The 17,972-nt window shown below is 49.7% G+C and overlaps 1 protein-coding gene across 2 annotated transcripts in view; it reads right to left on the bottom strand.

Moving 5' to 3' along the window:
- Positions 1-147: 147 nt before the first annotated feature.
- ANKRD52 (ankyrin repeat domain 52) overlaps positions 148-17,972 on the bottom strand; it is a 49,243-nt gene continuing 31,418 nt past the window's right edge. For both annotated transcript variants that reach the window (XM_050924683.1, XM_050924685.1), the window contains exons 25-28: positions 17,567-17,649; positions 16,785-16,867; positions 15,865-15,956; positions 148-14,500 (exon numbers count right to left, since the gene is read on the bottom strand). In XM_050924683.1, the coding sequence (XP_050780640.1) occupies positions 14,256-14,500; positions 15,865-15,956; positions 16,785-16,867; positions 17,567-17,649 (503 nt within the window). In that variant the 3' untranslated portion in view covers positions 148-14,255. The remainder of the gene's footprint in view (positions 14,501-15,864; positions 15,957-16,784; positions 16,868-17,566; positions 17,650-17,972) is intronic.

Genomic DNA, 17,972 nt, shown 5'->3' with positions numbered 1-17,972 from the left:
ACATGATGATTCTGCCTGCTTTGAGATCCGATATATGGCTGAAAAACGCTGCAGGAGAGCCCCTCCCCTGCCCCCGCCGCCCAGGCCTGATCCCACCAGTGCTAACCCCCAGCGGCGGGCGGTGGGAAAAGAGGACGGGCGAGGAAGTAGAAGCAATAGCATTTTAATAAACATAATTGATTCAAAGCCACAATATGAAGAACAGGACTTGGCTGCAGATACATTGTATAAAATAGATCAAATCTGAATGCTTTTGTTTTTAGTTCCTCCCCCCTCGCCCTCCCACAACTGATGCAGGATTTCTCAAAATACACACATGGAACATCTCAGAAAACAAGGAACTGGCCACCGGGCTTGCCTGTGGGAGTGGGACAAGGCAAATGGATGGCATTCACGCTGGGGGGATGGATGGCTTCTTGGTTTGTTTCCTTATGCAATTTCATATCCCCACGAGGGGGTTTAACAGCTTTGGGTTTCCCTTGACGAAAAGGATTTTTTATTTTTTTTTAATTTCCTCCACAGAGACAAGTGCTTCGTTGGTCAGGACTTGATGTCGGCGCCCCCCGGGTGCCGGGTTGTACGGGAGGGGAGAGAAACCAGCTGTTAAGATGAAACCTGCGTGGCTCAAATCTTGCCAAGTCAGGCACCTGCAGCCTCTCAGCCCCGGGTGGGGGGAGGAGAGGGTTTCACACCTTGTTTCCTTTTTACATGTTAATTGCACATCAAAACTCTACCGTATTTCACGCCGTGTGCATCCCCGCAGGGTCCCCTGCACCTCTGCTGGTAAAGCAGAGGCATCCTGATACTCCGCCCGCCCACCCACCAACCGGCAGGGCAGCTTTTGTGCTTTAAACCAGCGGAGGAAGGAAGAATGAACTGGTTCAGGAGGCTGGGGGGATACAGTTGGCGTTTCTTCCAAAGATTGGTCCATCCCTTGCCCATATACCTGCCCTCTGCTGATACTGTGGGGGGAGAGAAGACGGCTGCTCCCCCGAGAATTCCCCAGCATCTCAAACAGCTGTGGTTCACGCACGCACCTCTCCCCTACCTGCTGAAATTAAAAGGTGTCCAATTAAGTTGCCCTGCACCATGACCTCCAGTTAAGTCCCCCGTCCATTAGGAACAATATCACCACCACACGCTGGGGTTTGCTCAGCAGGTTCCAGATTCAGTGCTCTGAAGGGGAAAAATCCCAGGGAACAAAAAGCCCCTTTTATTTCAAAAACCAAAGCAAACCCCAGCAGCTGTTAAGTACGATAAGCAAACGGATCCAGCGAGCAGAGGCCGGAGCCGGTGGGTGTCAGTGCTTTCCAGGAAGGGTAACATGACGCAGGGGGGCTGCGGCGAAGGAGAAAGTTTTCAGTGGAAGTTTTCCCAGCAGCTCCTTGGCTGGATCCACCCCGCCCCGGCAACGCAGCCAGCTGCTTGGGATGTCAGGAGTTTGTCAGCCCCAGGCTCTGGGGGGTGGGATTTCAGAGGCAAGAAAGCATTCTACACACCCGTGAGCCATTCTGTTTATTGCAAGAGGTAGGTGTGAACAGTGCAGTGAAGTCTAAAATTAAAAAGCTTTTTTGTATTTCCAACCATCTCAAATACACAACGCCCCCGCCCACCTGATGACGTAAAATTCACACCCGATGCAGCCACCTCCCCGCCACGTGCACGCAAACATGCCCCAACCCCTCCGCAGTGACCGACCAGGTCCCCACTTGTAGGTTTAGTGCCAATCCAGTTCAGTCAGGTCCCAAATGTACCTGATTGAACTGAACTGAAAATGCTGTGGGAAGGGGGAGCGAAATACATCCAAGCGTCTGCCCTAAGCTCACTCACGCTGGGGACACGTGTTTAAAGTGCACGCCCGCAGGACGAGGCAGCTTCTGGGGGGCTGGCAGGGAGCTCCTCCTGGTACTCTCAATGTGTGAGGAGTGCTGAGCTAACTCCTCTGGGGGGGAGGGTTAAAGGGGATCTGTAAGCCCCCTGGCACAATGAGTAACCCTCCCCTTAGAGCTCCCCAGATGGATCTTCCAGCTGGGCCAGCCCAGCGCTCTGGCATCTGTGCAGCCCGAAATGGAAGCCAGAGCAAGAGGCCAGGAAAACACCTCAAAGCCTGAAATATCAAAGCGCTGAGCCCCCGCAAACCCCATGGCAGCCAACAAGCCACGACACTGGAATGGAACATACGTGGTGCTAGAAATCAGTCTATTGCCAATAGGTCCCATGGGTGCTGGCTCCCCGGGCCTCCTCCAGACCACAGAGGGGAACTTGGCGTCTCAGGTGACACCCCCTTGCCTGCAAAAGCAACAAGTCTGAATGACGCGGCTGGGCCCAGTGTCCTCTGCAACACTACAAAGCCACACTGATCTACCGACCTGGGCTGAGACGCCTGCTTCTGCCTCGTCCGCACACGCTGCGGAACCCCCTGGCACCTTGTCTCCTGCACGCAGCACGTATGGGTCGAGGCGGCGGCAAGTCAATTTCAGTCAGCGCCGTCTGTGTCCCCGCTGGGGGCTATTCCTGCCTCACCCTCGAGGTGAATTTGCTCCCTGAAGACCAGAACCACCATGGGTCTGGAACATAGATCTTCAAACAGACCCAAAGATCAGCGGCCGGCAAACTGCTACCAAACAGCTGCCCGGGAGCGCGACTCGCTGACGTCGGGGCCAGGTCAGGAGAAGCAGAGGCAAAGGAACTCACGGCTCTGGGGTGTAAGGATGAGCTTTCTCCCAGCTGCACTAAACCAGTCCAAGCCAGGATGTGTTAACAGCCCCATCTTCCATATTACACTGAGCCCTAAAGGCAGAAAATCAGTCGACGCAGGATGCACCTCTCTCGTTAAAGGCAACCATGGTGGCTATCAGCTCATGTCGACGCTGCCTGTGGGCAAAGTCTGGGGGGAAAAAATCCCCCTGATGCCCATATGAATCGAACTGTATTGACTAGAAATTCACTGAGCACAGGCAACAACTACCGGGGAAGGGGAAAGGAATGAGAAATGGCTCTGGGGAGATTCAAGTCAAAACCACATGCCATGTTTCCGCACTAGGGCGTGAGGTGTGTCAGCAGAGAGAGGGGCCTGGGGAGGGCAGGAGACACTCCCCCAGCCCGGCGATGGATAGGCAGCATCACACGTCATGCATCTCACACGACACAGCACGTTCTAGGAAACGGATGCACAAGACGCGTTTGTTACAGGACATAAAGAACACACCTAAACGCTGTACATGCTGTCACACACCACACAGGGGTATTGTCGGGGGATGTCCGGAGAGCGAGGTGTATTGTATTCATCTTGGACGCACCAATACCAGTGCAAACTAGAAGGTTTCAGCACACCCTGAAGGGAATAAGGGACAGCAGATTCCAGCAGCGAAGGCTCAGGGAATTGGGACTGAAACTATCCGATTTCTACAGTGAACGTTACGGTTCCGACTGCAATTCCAACAGGCAGGCAGGGTTGTCCTTCCCTGCCCGCCTTCCTCTCCACCCAAATTCCCAGCCAGCACCTGCACTGTCCGAGAGAACTTTCGTGAATCCCCTACTGCTGCCCCAAGTAGAGCGTGGACTGAAGAACCTGCAAGATTCAGCCAATGTCTATTGCTTTAGCGAGAGAGACGTTGGAGGCGACTGCCCCCTCTCTCCCCAGTTTGGCACATCTGCGACAAACAGAACATAAGGAAATAAAGTGACTCCCATTTCTCTTCCCCGGCCACCTCCACTCCTGTCTTCAGATCAACTTATTTAGCAGGAGTAACTACTGCAACCAAGCTCGGGGAATTCCTTAAAAATCCAGTTCCTAACAGGCCCACAACAGAGAGCTCTGGTGCAGAGCAGGGAAAGGGGCACGGGGCTGGCCGGAGGGTTATTTAACCAATACTGACACTACAAGGCAAGATTTTTGGGTTGAGGGAGAGACAGGACAGGAAAATACACAGAGATTTTCAAGACTGAGCAGGTCCAAAAGCAGAAATTCTGACGGTAGGTCGCTAGAGATCACCAAAGCCAATGGGAGATGGCTTTGTTCCTAAGAAGACATAATGAGCATACACTTTAAAACGCTCCTCTCCACACAGGTGCACAGGAAAGAAAAGGATAGTGAAGAACTAACCGCTTGAATTAAAGAGGGGTCTTGAAAGTGCTTTGATTTGGGATCTTACTTTATATCTAAGCAAGTTACTGGCAAGATGGGCATGGGGCAAGATTCCAATCTTCCAGCAGATGGATTGGAGAATCCAGGGCATTCGGTTACCCTTGCTAAATAGCAAAGTTGGAGCCTCGTAAACAAAAAACACCCCTCTACTCTCTGGCCTCCCCCTAGTCACACAGAAAAGTCTGGTGTCAAAACCACTGCTAGCCATGTCAGAGGTTTCCCAGGCAAGTTTGCAGGAACTGTTTTGCAGAGTGGTGTTAATCTTGCTAGAGGTCACTCATAGCAACATGATTCTCTGACAAAGTCCCCTTATGTGCAGGCATATCAGGGAAGCACTACCGTTAACAAGGAGTGTTTGAAGGGACAGCGCGGACTACAAAGCTAGTCAATTTCAAACCAAAACATGTCAAGAACTTTCATGTCCCACAGCTGCCCCTGAGCTCCCCTGGCAGGTTTTGTGGTTTGACCATCACATTTTCCTCTCCTCTGCACAAACAGAAGAAACTGACCGGACTCAACCAACTGGAGCCAAAGAGAGAAACATATTCTTCTTCTGATCTGCGTTAGAGTCATCATGGGTGACACTGACTTAAGCAGCACCAAGACCTACTGATGTTCGGCACAGGGTAACAAAGCAAGCAAAGAAAGTGGTTTAAAGACAGAAGCAGCTTTCTAAGTGGGTGCTGCCCCTCTGATCACTGGTTTCTGAGCCAATGTGGACACCTTGCCCATCTATTAGCTACCAGCACTTTTTGAGAGGAATTTAGTGGCATGGGTACTGTTAGGTAAAGACGTCTCTAAGACAGCGTGCAGCTCGGGAGGAAACAAGATTCTTGCTACATATTGCTGGCTTTTGTCTTTGATTTTGAAATACCTCCTTAAAGAAGGAAGCAAGAGAAAGCTATGGGAGCCCTAAGGCCAAAAATAAAATAGAAACTTGACAGATCTGTAGGGATGAGACAAACCCTGAAATCCAGAATAGTTCTGGCAAGCAGACGTTTCCTTAGCATGCTGAGTGGAGGGTGGATGGAGAAGATGCTGATCTGACAGAGTGGGAATCTAAGCTGATGCAGGACAGAGTGAGACAGTACTTGATGCATCCTCCAGGACAAAGGCGCCTTTTAATTTTTGGTTTTAAGGGAGGAGGATACAGACTTAAAAAAAATCCAAACCCAAATCAAAAACATGGTCAAAGGAGGGGAGATAGAAGCTGGCACATAGCTAGCTTCAGTGCAATTTTCAATCCTGTATTTACACGCTACGACGATTCTAGGGAGGGATGACAAAAAGCTGCTGCAGACTCCTAACACACTAGGCTCCAGTTAAGCCCCTCTGCACCCGGTGGCTGGCCATAAGCAGCGACGGCCCTGCATTCTGGCACAAGCTGCCAGTGCTGCACCGAATAAGGTGGCAAACCTGCCAAACACTCATCAGCTTGCCCCAGGTTTGACTCGATGCACCGCCTTGGATGGCAAAGCAGCGTGTCCTGAAAGCATGGCATGACTACAGACCACATACACCTCTGCAGCCCCCCCAAAAAGCAGCATGGGGGTGATGGGACCCTTCAGGTTGGGGGCCACGGACCTTCTCAGCGACATCTGCCCCTCAGAGGCATCCCAAGGCTGTGAGTTGGTTTTGTTTTTTTGCAGCATCTAAATTCAGATGCAATGATGTTGCAAAGCCAGCAGTGCTGCCAATCTGTTAGCAAAGCACCCCAAATCTCTGAAGTTAAAGAGCCCTGCTTCCTCAAGCCAACGACTCGGGGGAGCTGAGAGGCAACGCTAGGACCCCAAAGGGGTGATCTCTGATCAGGCTGTAAAATCTATTCCCTCTATATTGTGCTGTGGGGGGGGGGGGAGGATCCCACTATTCAACCCAACCTGCCAGAAACCCTTTTAAATCCAGGTGGTGTTTCTGGTCCATCTTTGGTGCCTGCTTTTGTTTGTGGGAGGCTAAAGAGAAGGAAAATCATTGTAGATTTCCACTCTCCATTTTTCCATATACCCTCCAAATCGTTCCACCTCCACCGGGGAGGAAGGGCTTCCCTCCACACCCACCCCCTTTACCACCCCCATCTATTTATTTGAAATCTACAGTGGACTGTTGGGGCCCGAGACAGGCGTTCTTCCCCCTCTATCGAAAGAAGACTGACCTGGTTGTTCCCTACCCTTGCCTGTGCTGCAAGGCATGTAGTGGCAAAAAGGTTTTGCAGTTTCTATATTCTTGGAGCTGTCAGGCTGCCTGATGCAGTTTTCAGAAAAGACCCTTGTGCCAAGCAGGGGCTGACACCACCCCCACCCACACCCCCAGGGAACTGACAGTTCCAAGCAACTTCCAAACACCCAAACACTCCCTCCTAGCAAAAAACTAAAAATGAAAACAGCAGCCGTTTTGGTTAGTACCTTCAAGTAGATCAACAAGAAAAAAGTCTTTTTGAAATCAAGACAGATTTCGAAAGAGAAACCTGGTTCTGTTAAAATGCCCTCTTGCCCACCAGCACCGCAACGCTCGCGTGGGGACGGGGCAGTTCCAAGGTACCAAGACCCCCCGAATATTGGCTGAGGCTCACAGGATCACCCTAGAGGGCAGCTCAAATTGAAGAACTGTCCCTGTTTGTTTTTATTTTTTGGTCATCTCCTAACGTTCCTTGCATGCATCACCGTAGCTCACGTATTGCTTTTATGGGACACTTCTCTGCTCCCGAACAAGCTGGATTTCACAGTGCAAATTCAGACACAGGACGCAAAAGGAAAAGCTACCAAAACTTCTTCAGTGGTTTGGGGCCCGTGGCTAACTCCCTTCTCCACTGCTGTGGGTTGCATCTCTGGTGAGAGGGAGAGATGGGTGCGGGGGTTACATGGGAGTTTTCTCCAGAACATTGCCCCAGTGACAGGGCTTGAAAATCCAAAAGCTAGTGGTGTATCCAGATTCCGTGTGGCAAAGAAATGGAGCCAGGGATGGTGCGGCTGAGCAGGGTGTCTCAGAAACCGAGAACCCACTGGCACCCAGGAGATGAAGCCGTTTCCCCTCTGTAACATTCAATGGACGAGAGGAAAATGGTCAAATGTCCACTCTCGGGTCCCACAGTGCGAGAGCCAGAGAAGGGCTGGGGTGGTTTCTGGACCCATTCCGTTCTAAGGGAGACGTTCAACCCAGCTCCTAAGGAATAGCTGCTCTCGACACCCGATCTGGCTTACTTGGCTGCCTGGCAGAGGACTCAAAGGGGACCTCTCCTCTGAAAGGTCTGTGCTCCAGGGCCACCTACCTCCCAGGAGCAAAGGCAGCAGAACACAACAGCCTCCCTCTCGGGAAGGGGAGAGGAGACATCTTTGCCTGGGAAGGTAAACTGGATTTAAAAGCACCTCTCCTCTGCAAGTAGGCCAAGAAACCTCTTGTACTCTCCCACTTTAAGCAGCTTCACTCTCTTCGTAGCACTTTTGCTGCCTTGGCTCAATAACAACCTGCACCAGAGATTTCATCCTTGAGCTAGAATAGTCACGTAGCACCTCACGGGAAGAGGAAGGGGTCCTGGGCACGAGAAGACAAGACATGCTACAGCCCACCCCTTTACAGTGTTCGGACGAGGACCGGGCCTCCGCCAGCCATCGCTAACCACACACAGACGGCCTACGCAGGCAAAGGCCAGGATCCCAGAAACACCGGAGCCCCACAGAGACCGAGTGCAGAGCACCAAAGAAACGGCAATTTTCATCTATCCATGAAGAACTAATTGTGTCCTCTGCTCTCTGAGAGCACAGATTGGAAGCAGGCTGGCAGGGCGGCCTTAAAATAGCTCCTCCTGCTCCTGTCGTTACCCATATAACAGAGAGTGTGTTACAGTTTGGTTCTGATCGAGTGCTTTATAAAGGCCCAGCACAGGTGAAATTGCACCGATTGCTCAGGGGTCCATGCATTTGCTTTATTCATTTCAAGCTGACGAACGATAGTTAAGATTGGATTCAGTAAGGCTATTTCCCCACCCCACCCCCTTTCTCCTTTGCATCAAAAGTGAACTGGAAAAGATGCACACGCAGCACACACACACACGCGCAAACACACACATGCGCTGGAAAACCAAGACACAGAAGAGGAAGTGTTGTTTATACCTGACTGGTGATGAGGTCTGTCCTATCTTATTCGAAGAAATGCTTTATGTGCATAATATACAGAGGTGCAGCATTTACACATAGGATATTGTAAAGACACTGAGAGCGTGCTACAGATGCCTTAAAAGTCCTTAAAGGTGTATTCCCCAACCCGCCCCCCCCTTCGGATTCTAGTTGGTTTGTTTCACATTGTATCTTTAAGGACTTTAAGTCTGACTAAATATTCATGATCCAAATGGAGCCATCGCTCTAAATTTCCAAGAGTTCCTTTCCTCCTGGTTGTCTCCCTCTCTTGCTTCAGCTGAAAAGTTTCACATCACACCCCCCTCCCCCCAAAAACAAACAAACAAACAAAAAAACCGTGTCCAGTTTTTACTCTCCTGCTGGCGGTTTCAGATTTTCAATACACCCCCAGTGCTGCTGACCCCAGCCAGGAGAAGAGGTTCAAACGGCTTTTTGTAACCGCAAAGCCCCGAACCCAAACGGTCCACGTTTTCACGCCCGTGATCTCAAATGGGGGGTTGGGTTTTTCCTTTGGTTTCTTATTGAAGGCAAAGGTGAGAGCAGGGCTTACAGTGTGAATGGAACAGAAAAGACCTTTGACATTCACAACTGGGGGTGTGTGTGTGGGGGGAAAATCACACAAATTCCACCCCCCCTTTCTGGTCCCTGTGGCATGGAGCCTTTTGGTGAGGAGGAAACACTCCTCCGAATTAGAGTTGAAGTGCAAGAGGAAATCTTGAGATGGAAGTTGATCCTTTTTTTTATTTTATTTTTTTGATGGGGTGGGACAAGAGATTGGGGAGATCTCAGTGCTGTTCCCCACCCCTGCTGCTCCCACCTAACCAAAAAAAAAAAAGTTGATTTTTATTTTTGTTTTACTAATACTTATAATCTGATACGCTCAGAAAAACGACACAGGTCCGTTGTCCGGACAGAAGCCACGTAAGCGCTGGGAACGCTCTGGGAAATACAGCTTCCTTGTTCCCCTTCGGAGCTGTGTTTTTAGTGCTATCTCCCGATCTCAGCGGCTGGGATATGCAGATCTGGGACTGACCACCCACTCTCCCTCCTTGTAGGACAAGGGGGAGAAAATCAGACTGTTACATGGGAAAAAACAAAACCAAAAACCAGAGAAGCCTCTAACCTGCTGTGACTCGGGAACCGAAACAAAAGTGACGACGGTATCATCCTCCTCAGGTTATTTTTGAATTCATGGAAGTGCCCATCAAGAATAAAGCCAATTCCTAGCTTCCCAGGACAGCCCTGGTCAAGGACGTTACATTCAGTGTTTGTCAGCAGTTATATGGCTCAGTTGAGCTGCCTGTCTGGCAGCGTGTCTAACAATGGCAGTGCAAATACATCTTTTGAGTTGAAATGCATTTGTGCTGTTTTTTTTTTCTTTTAAACGCAACTTCCCTTTGTTCATTCATTCCCTAGAAACAGAAACTTTCAACATTAAAATATAACCCCCCAGACACTCATCTCTCGCCCCTCCCGCCCCCCCTCCCCGCTGCTCTCTATCCCGTGGGTCACTAAAGAGAAACCAGACTCTCAGGTTTTAACAAAAGTGCTTGAAGCAAGTGCTGTGAAGCGAGGGCATGGAGAGAAACTTCCTTTTCTGGGAGGGGCAGGGGCAATCCCACACCCGTTTTGTTTTTAAAAAATCAAGTGGCACTGGGGGAAGCGGAAAAGGTCCACTCTACGCCAAATCTATGCACAGAGCCCAACAGAAGGACAAGCAGGAATGGTCTGACTTTGGCATAAAGGTCTGTGTAGAGGAAGTTTTAGATAAGGCCTCCCCGCTGCCACACACAAAACATGTAACGTTCTTATGCCAATGCCAATGAGGTGTTGAGAGACACAAAGTTGGGGGACGGGGGGGCCCACACACAAGTGGAAGTTTCCCTCCGACCCTCTTTACAATGCACTAGGGAAACCATCACAAATCTCGTTTAGCAAAATAATGCATTATTACCAAACACTTTGATTATTACTTAAATTGTCAAGCTGTGCTGTCAAATGTTTACATTACAGCGTTAAAGGAGAACAAGGCTGGCGCCTGCGGTAGAAACGGCCAATTTCCCATCCCCCCCGCGGATGCACTGCTGGAATGTTTTTCCACTCCGGTATTATTATTATTTTTTTTTTTAAAAGACACAAGGGGAGGAGTAAAAATAATCCCCCAAAATGTACTAAGAGCAAATAAAACTAAATTAGAAAGTCCGATGCAGCAGAGCGAAGACATGCTGAAGCCCTTAGAGAGATCACATTGATTGTCTTGTCAGAGTTTAGTCTTTACCATGTCAAGTGAAGAGGTAATGCATTACAGCATGAAAACAAGGCAAACCAAAGGCCATTTTTTTTCCTCTTAATTAAAAAAAAAAAAAAAAAAAAAAAAAAAAAAAAAAAAAGGTTAATGCCACTATACTAAAAAAAGCAGCACGCTCCAAACACTATGCTAAGATATTCCCTTGCCCTGAAGAGGGGAAAACGGTTGCCCTTATTTTAAATGATTTTGAAATCCTCCCCCTGTGATATTTAATTAAAATTAAAGATGGCATTAAAATTCTCTCAGTGCTGCACGGACGTGCGTCTTGCCCTCTGCTGTACATGCGCACACGAGGGTGAAACCCAAGCCTTGGAGTCAACAGGAACTTGGCCATTTACTTCAACAGGGCGAGGATTTCACTCAAAACCACTGAGCTGTTAAAGCAATTCTCCCGTGCCCTAAATGTGCCAGGTCTCTGTAACTCACCCCAGCAATTCTGTCACTGTTCCTTCAAACCCCCAGGAAAAGGACAAAGATTCGGGAAGCCAGGGCTTCCAGACCTGCACAGCTTTGTCAGTGTAGTGCTCTCACACGCTTCTGAATGCTCAGGCCTGCTGCCGCACAGTAAGAGGAGGACATTTGCCCAGGGGGGCGGGACGGGGGGAAAAGAGGACAAATCTTGACTTTGGACCCATATTCCTGCCCCGTTACAGGAAATGTTACAGGGGCTTATTTGAAGGCTGAGAAATAGGCAGTGCCTGAATTCAGTATTTTAAAAATGAAAAGAGAAAGCATTGCAAGAGGCAAGTACCCGAACTCAACAATAATGTAAACAAGTCGTTTTGTTTGTTTTTTTTTCCAGTTCTCCCTCTGCAGAATACTGAAAACGATCTTCCAAGAGGATCTTTCATTCAAGTTTTGTGTGGTTTGATTCCGAACTGAGGTATTCGGTGTAGAAAGGTAACACTTGCTATCAAGGTAGAGAACTTTAGTGCTGAGGGTGGAGGCGAGGAGAGAATTGATCTTGCCGCAACGTACCTAAGAATTGAGCCTTCTGTAACATTTTTCAGAAGGGGAAGGAAGGACTGGTTCAAGTTATTTATGCCTCACAGAATGGTCCAGCATCCAGTGGGTGGAGAGAAATCCTCACTCTGCTTTTGTGCATTGGATTTCTAGACTATCAGAGACACTAGCAAGGAAGGTTTTATTGACATTGAGGGAAACAGGCTGGCTCTCTGTCTTTTCTTCCTTCCCCATCTGAGGATTTTAGGCCCTCTCTGAAGACCAGAACTGGCTACTTTCTACACACGGAGCGTTCCCTCGGCAGTCCCTGTTTCAAGGGTTTTGCTGAGCTGGAGTGTCGGATGGTAACGCTAAGCGAGACCAAGCTCAGCTGGTGCAGTGAGGATAAAAAAGACAACTTTCAAGAGGAAAAACAAACAGAAATGCCACCCAAGTCTCTGCTACTCTCCAGGTGAAACCGTTCCGTGAAATGAAAGGAAGATGCGCTGACCACCCAAAGGCCAAGACTGTAACTTCACATTTGGTTCTAAGAGTTAAACTTTGGTACAAGAAATTAACAGTGCAACAGGAGCTGCTCGCTATTCCAGACTCTACTCCTGCCCGGATAAAGCACCTCTCTTTGCCAGCTGCCAGCATGCAGCTACGGCCAGCATCCTGTCTCTCCGCTCCCTATTTGGTGCTCTTTTGGAAAGGGGGCAGTCTGTCATTGCCTGCGGGAAACAGCAATTCGTTGCAATGCCCATTTCACGTAAAGTAAACGTCTGGACAAAAAAAACCAAAAAGAAAATCAGAATTCACCTTCATTTAAAAACATGCTATTTTGATCCAAGAAATGCTGATTTTTTCTCATAGATGTCACTTACGGCTCGCCCATTTCCTGTAACAGTCTTACTGACCAAGAAGAGAAAGTGACTAGCGACGATGCTCTGCTGAATGAAAAGGAGAGAGATCCGTTCCTGAACGTCCCCCAGGCTCCAACCCAAGGCTTGGTTCTCAAAATAGTTCTTTCAACACGCGCACACGTCACTGACTATAGTCTGAGAACCAGGAGGTTATCCCACCCCCAGGGCTGCAAAAGGAAAGAGAATCAGTGGAAAAGATCGTACAGCGAATGTTTTTGGCCCGTTGACCTGCTCTGATAGCTACATCCCAGTCTTTGGCTTCAAACAGACTTGCGATATGGTGAAAGGTTTTTTGTGGGTTTTTTTTGTTTTTTTGCACATGATACTGTTACAGTAATTAAAAAAAAAGTAGTGCACATTCTTGAATGTTTAAAACATGCATTATAAATAGGATTTTTAAAATAAAAAAAAACCAACACTAAAATGAAAACACCAATCCCACATACACACACGCTAATAAAACCTGCCAAGATGCCACGTTAGAAAAATAAATACAGACTTAGGGTTGTGAATGAGGACTTTGAAGTGCATTTTTTTCCTTAAAAGGTTAAAACTTTCCAAAATTTTTTTTTGTGTGTTTTTTTTTAAACGTAAAAGCTCATTTCGTTATAAATAAATGTTAAAAAGCAACACTGACGTACTCTCAAACGGGAATGGCCGCGCAATACGGAGAGGAACAAAACTTAAGAAGGAATTGCCTCTCAGGATCCAACATTTTGCCAAAAGAAGAAAAAAATTAGATTCCCTAAAGTGCCTGGTGTGGGGAGGGAATATTCCAGCAGTGCAAACGTGGGGCTCGGAGCAGACCGCGGCGGATGGACAGTAGCACCCGTTTTTGCATATGAAGGAGTGAGAGCTGCCAGAGGTTATCTCGATATCCTGGGTACAGTAGTTCGGGATTCAAGTGTTCCTATTGGAATCAAAGGATGAGCATGAAAACAAAATGATTCAGGGAAGGAGCAGTTACAGTGGCACTTGCCCAGGTGCTAATGCCCACCACTCAGCAGTCGCTCGCTTGTCTAATCCCCTCCCACCAAGTTCAAGTTTCCGCTTTCTGGCTAGATGGTGCAGCTGTGGAATGAACAGAGCCGGCACGCCGCAGAGTCGGGGGCACGGGAGGGGAACTGAAAGGAAAGCGGAGGGTTAGACAGACAGAAAGGGAAGTTCCAGGTGGAGGATTTGAAACAAAACTGGCTCCAAAGTCAATTCAACCTCAGGGCTGGGAGGGACCAAACATTCTTCCCAGCTACTGGGTGAAAGGAATTGGCAATCCAATTTCTAATGGTGGAGAAGCCCGTCTATCCATGAGCAGCCCTCTATGGCTGAATGATCGCTGCCGCCTCAGAGCTCAGCGGTCACCAAGAGACGGTTTGGGTGATGAGAGGAGTGCACTGCAGAAGAACCAAGCAGGGCTGCCCTCCTAAGGAGCTTCCCAACGGGGAGAGGTTAGTTCTACAAACAGGAAGTTAGAAATCAGAAAGTCCCTTTTTCAGAAAACCTGAAACCTTCCCTGGCCCCTGCCTGGGACCAGCTGTGCTAATGCAGTGGGGCTGCTTTTCCCAGCCGTGGCTCCAGGAGGGGTTCGCCTGCACTGAACACGGGGAGAGGAAAGGATCTTTGCCAGCTGCTCATTAAGTCAATTAGCTGCTGGCAACCGAGTGAGGGCCTAGGCAGAAGAGGAAGCTCTAACATCGGTTGCCAAGCCCTGTGTGAAGGCCTGTCCAGTCTTGTTCTCCTTTAAAGTGCCCTATATTTATAGAATTTCTCAATAAATAGAAGAAGATATTAGATACCCATCGTTTAAGCTACTCCGAGTAACAGCCGTCTAAGCCGATCGCATTGTGCCGGTCCGTGGTGTACGGGCACGTGCTGCCGTTGGGCAGGGCCCCGCAGGCCGCTGTTTTGGCCGCAATGCCGCAGTTCTTGAGGAGGTTGAAGCTGAAAGGGCTGATGGCGTCTTTAGGTGGGAAAGGCTTCATGGTGGAGAGGATAAGTGCCAGGCAGTCTGCAACATCCTTGTTGGGAGCGCAAGCCAAGGCCGGGGTGTGACCTGCAACGAAGCCATGAGGCAGCGCTAGTGAAGCCGTCGAGCCAGCTGCATGCGTCAAAGGGGCCCTGGGACATTGCCGCATTAAGCAGCAGGACAAGGCTTGCTCCCACCCCAAGCACAGAGGGGAAGTATTGTCCAGCAATAGGGCATTAGCCTGAGGCTTGGGGGGGTCAGTGCCAAGCTCCGCCACAGAATCCCTGGGAGACACCGCGGGCAAGTCACTTAACTTCTCTATGCTGCAGCTCCCCAGTGGGGATCCCTGCCTGGCCTCACAGTAGCGCACTCAGAAAAAGGCATTAAAAACTCTGGGGCACTCAGATACCATGGTGATAGGGCCCAAGACATGCAGGTAAATGGATAGCGCCTGATGCAGGAGCATTGCATGGGGGCAGCTTTTTACTCTCCCCATCCCAGACTAGGCAACCAGGACCAGTGCCGGGGTCTAACTGGAGCCTGCTGCTTTAGAAAAGGGCTGTTTGCTCACTGGGTTTCACTCCCTCCCCTTGGCAGGAGCCTTCAGACCTTGTGCAAAACCCGTTAAGTATTTTCCTGGGCTGCTCTGGGCAGGGCCGCAGTGGGGTTAGTCCTTTGTGGTCTCGGAGAAAGGCAACTGATCAACCGTTTTTTTAAATTATGTTTTAAGTGTGTCCAGAGCTGTGGATTCAATTTTTTCACCCAGGGCAATTTTTATTCCCTGAGCAGAGGAGCTAGGACTGGAGTGTGGGGCTTTATTTGAAAACTGGGATCCCAGAAATTCATGTTACTGCTTTGGGGCTCTGGCTGTTCTTGAGGCTTTTAGCAGTTGCTAAAACCAGGCCAGAATTTAAGTGGGGGAAAAACAAATGCAACTGGGGCCTATTTGGCAGGCCCAGAAACCCTTCCTCTGGTAGCGGGAAGGATGCGCTGCGAATACTTTCAGGATCGAAGCAGAGAAAAAACCCACTGATCCCCCAATACGCAGATTCTACAGCCACGCGAATAGCTTCTTTATCCTCATCCCAGCTCTGAGCTTTCATGCGTGGCCCCAGCTGGCCAGGTGACCCAGAGGATGACACACGGGGCGAAAGCCACGTTAACAACACTTGCTGCCCCACTGGGATGTGGAGCTTGGACGTGTCTTTGCCAGGCTACGGGGATCCCAGCATTACCACCACAAGGGCTGCTCCCGCGTCGCTGACAGCAAACCCAGCATGAGAGCATAACCATGTTCAGTACAGGGGGTGAGGAAATAATCCAAGTCAAGGTGCAGGTGCCTGTCTGAGAACCCCAACCAGCCACCCCTGCCCAGAAAGATGCCACGTAGAGACTATGTTGTACTTGACCCCGCCCATCCGCCAGAGATCCCAGCTCTGAGGCATACGCACCTTCTTCATCCACAGCAAGTACAGTGGCGCCTCTGCTGAGCAAGGCCTGGACAACAGAGGCTAGCCCATTCCGAGCTGCAATATGGAGCGGCCTGCAGGCAACAGGGAAAGGGAATGCATTACCGAACCAACTCTGCTGCCTTTTCCGCCTGGAGCAGTCTCCCCGACACACTTCCAATTCAGCGCAACCCTCATCAGCGGCACGCGGCTTCCTCTCCGCACTGGTGCACCCTGCGAGAGTTTTCTGATCGGCTGGGGAGACAGCGAACTAGCTCTGGACTGGAGAGCAACACAAACTCAACACACAGAAGGGCCCACAACTGAAGCTAGGGCCTAGGGAAGGCTGACCCACAGGAGGAGGCAGGGAGACAAAGGCATTCTGCAGAAGTGTGGCCATGGGGATCCCAAGTCCCAGCAGGCAATGCTCTGACCTTGCTGAGAGCCGTCCTGGCACAGTGCATGCTGGGAATGGTCTTGGTGGGTCCCACCTCTGCATGAAAGAGGCAGGTGGCTGTGAGCTGTGCAAATCAGTGAAAGCCCTTGGACAGCTTCAAGACAGAGCAGCATCTTACGGCCTAATCTACCTCCCTTGAACTACCAGGAGGCGAGAGGTTATTGTAAAGGACTGCACGCTATGCACGCTAGGATATTCTCCCTTTGGACTGAGATTCTCCAGGGCTAAGAGGGGGGAAAACATCCATATCGCAAAGGGCTCTTTACTGTGTGTGAACATGTGATTCTTCCACCTAGGACTGTGGCCCAGGGATTGCTCCTCCACCTGGGCTCACCCACAACCTCCTGGCTTCCCCTTTCTCTCAAGCCTCCAGACATTTACAGCCACCCGGCAAAACTAAAACCAAATCAAACCAAACCCCCCGAATATTCTTTCCCCCATTCATACCAGCTGGTCGCATACTCACATCTGCAGAGCACTGTTAGTTGCATTGATAAGGCCAAGGTCTTGGGTTTCCCCCAAGATCAACAAGGCACACTTTTCATGACCCTGGAAATAAAACCGAACAGTTTAAAATTAAGGCAAATAAGGTGGGGAGGGAGAACACAGGTGTCTCTGCAAATGGTGTTCTCACACTGCTAGTGCTTTGCAGAGGAATGGTCCTGTTTCAATACGCTTCCATGCTGACCCATGTTTGCACGGGGAAACGCACAGACTAGTGGACTTTCCAATCTCTAGTTTAGGCCTCTGTTCTCTACTCCCTCCTCCTACCCAATTTCTCTGTTCAGGGGTCTGAGAATAACCCCCGTTCTGTGTTACAAACTGTTTCCTTTTTTTGGTTTGTTTGCATTCGACACACAGATCTGGAAGCTCCCGTTCCCACCACTACCAAAGTGGATTAAACTTTATTTGTAATAAGGTACATTCATTCCAGAATAAGAGCGTCCCCACAAGGAGTTAATCAGTTATAACTCCCCCTGTAGACAAACCCTTATTTCAGTTTAGGTTAAGTTGTTTAAAAACAGATTTAAGATCAACCAAAATAAGCCACTGACATTCACACAAGAGTGTCCACACTGGGTGGACACTGGCTTCATTCAACCTGTGCAAATGCCTGTGTAGACAAGGCCTGGGGGTGCAATCTCGTCTCACCAGCAGGGCACAGATAAGCACGCTCTGACGTTTTGAGGCTCACCGAATGAAGATCTTGGTGAACGTGACTGTTTAACAGAAGGGTCAATCCCATACCTTGCTGCAGGCCAGGTGAAGAGCTGTGTTCTTGTTGACGTCCAGCACAGTTAAATCTGCTTTCGCTCTATACAGCAGGAACTCTAGAAGCAAGAGAGGCAAACGGCGTCAGGCCCACACAGCCCGGACTCCCTTACTCCAGGGATAAGGAAGCAGGAACAGCATGTCCGCTAGCTGCGGAATGGCACCGTACCCAACTGGGTGTGCGCGAACACTCAGAACACTGCGGGTTTCTGATTACGACACCCCAGCCTGGAACTGAGCACCTGCCAGCCTAGAGCCTCCCACCCGACTGTCAATTCCATCTCGTCACCATGGCCCAGCCTTGGATCTTGGGGTTCCCTCGGAATTAAATGCTATTCGGGGGGAGGTGGGGGAAAGGATCTACTGGGGTGAACAAAAAGGA

The sequence above is a fragment of the Gopherus flavomarginatus genome, chromosome 16, assembly GCF_025201925.1.
Source record: "Gopherus flavomarginatus isolate rGopFla2 chromosome 16, rGopFla2.mat.asm, whole genome shotgun sequence".
NCBI classification, from domain to species: Eukaryota; Metazoa; Chordata; order Testudines; family Testudinidae; genus Gopherus; species Gopherus flavomarginatus.
This window is presented reverse-complemented; position numbering and strand designations above follow the sequence as displayed.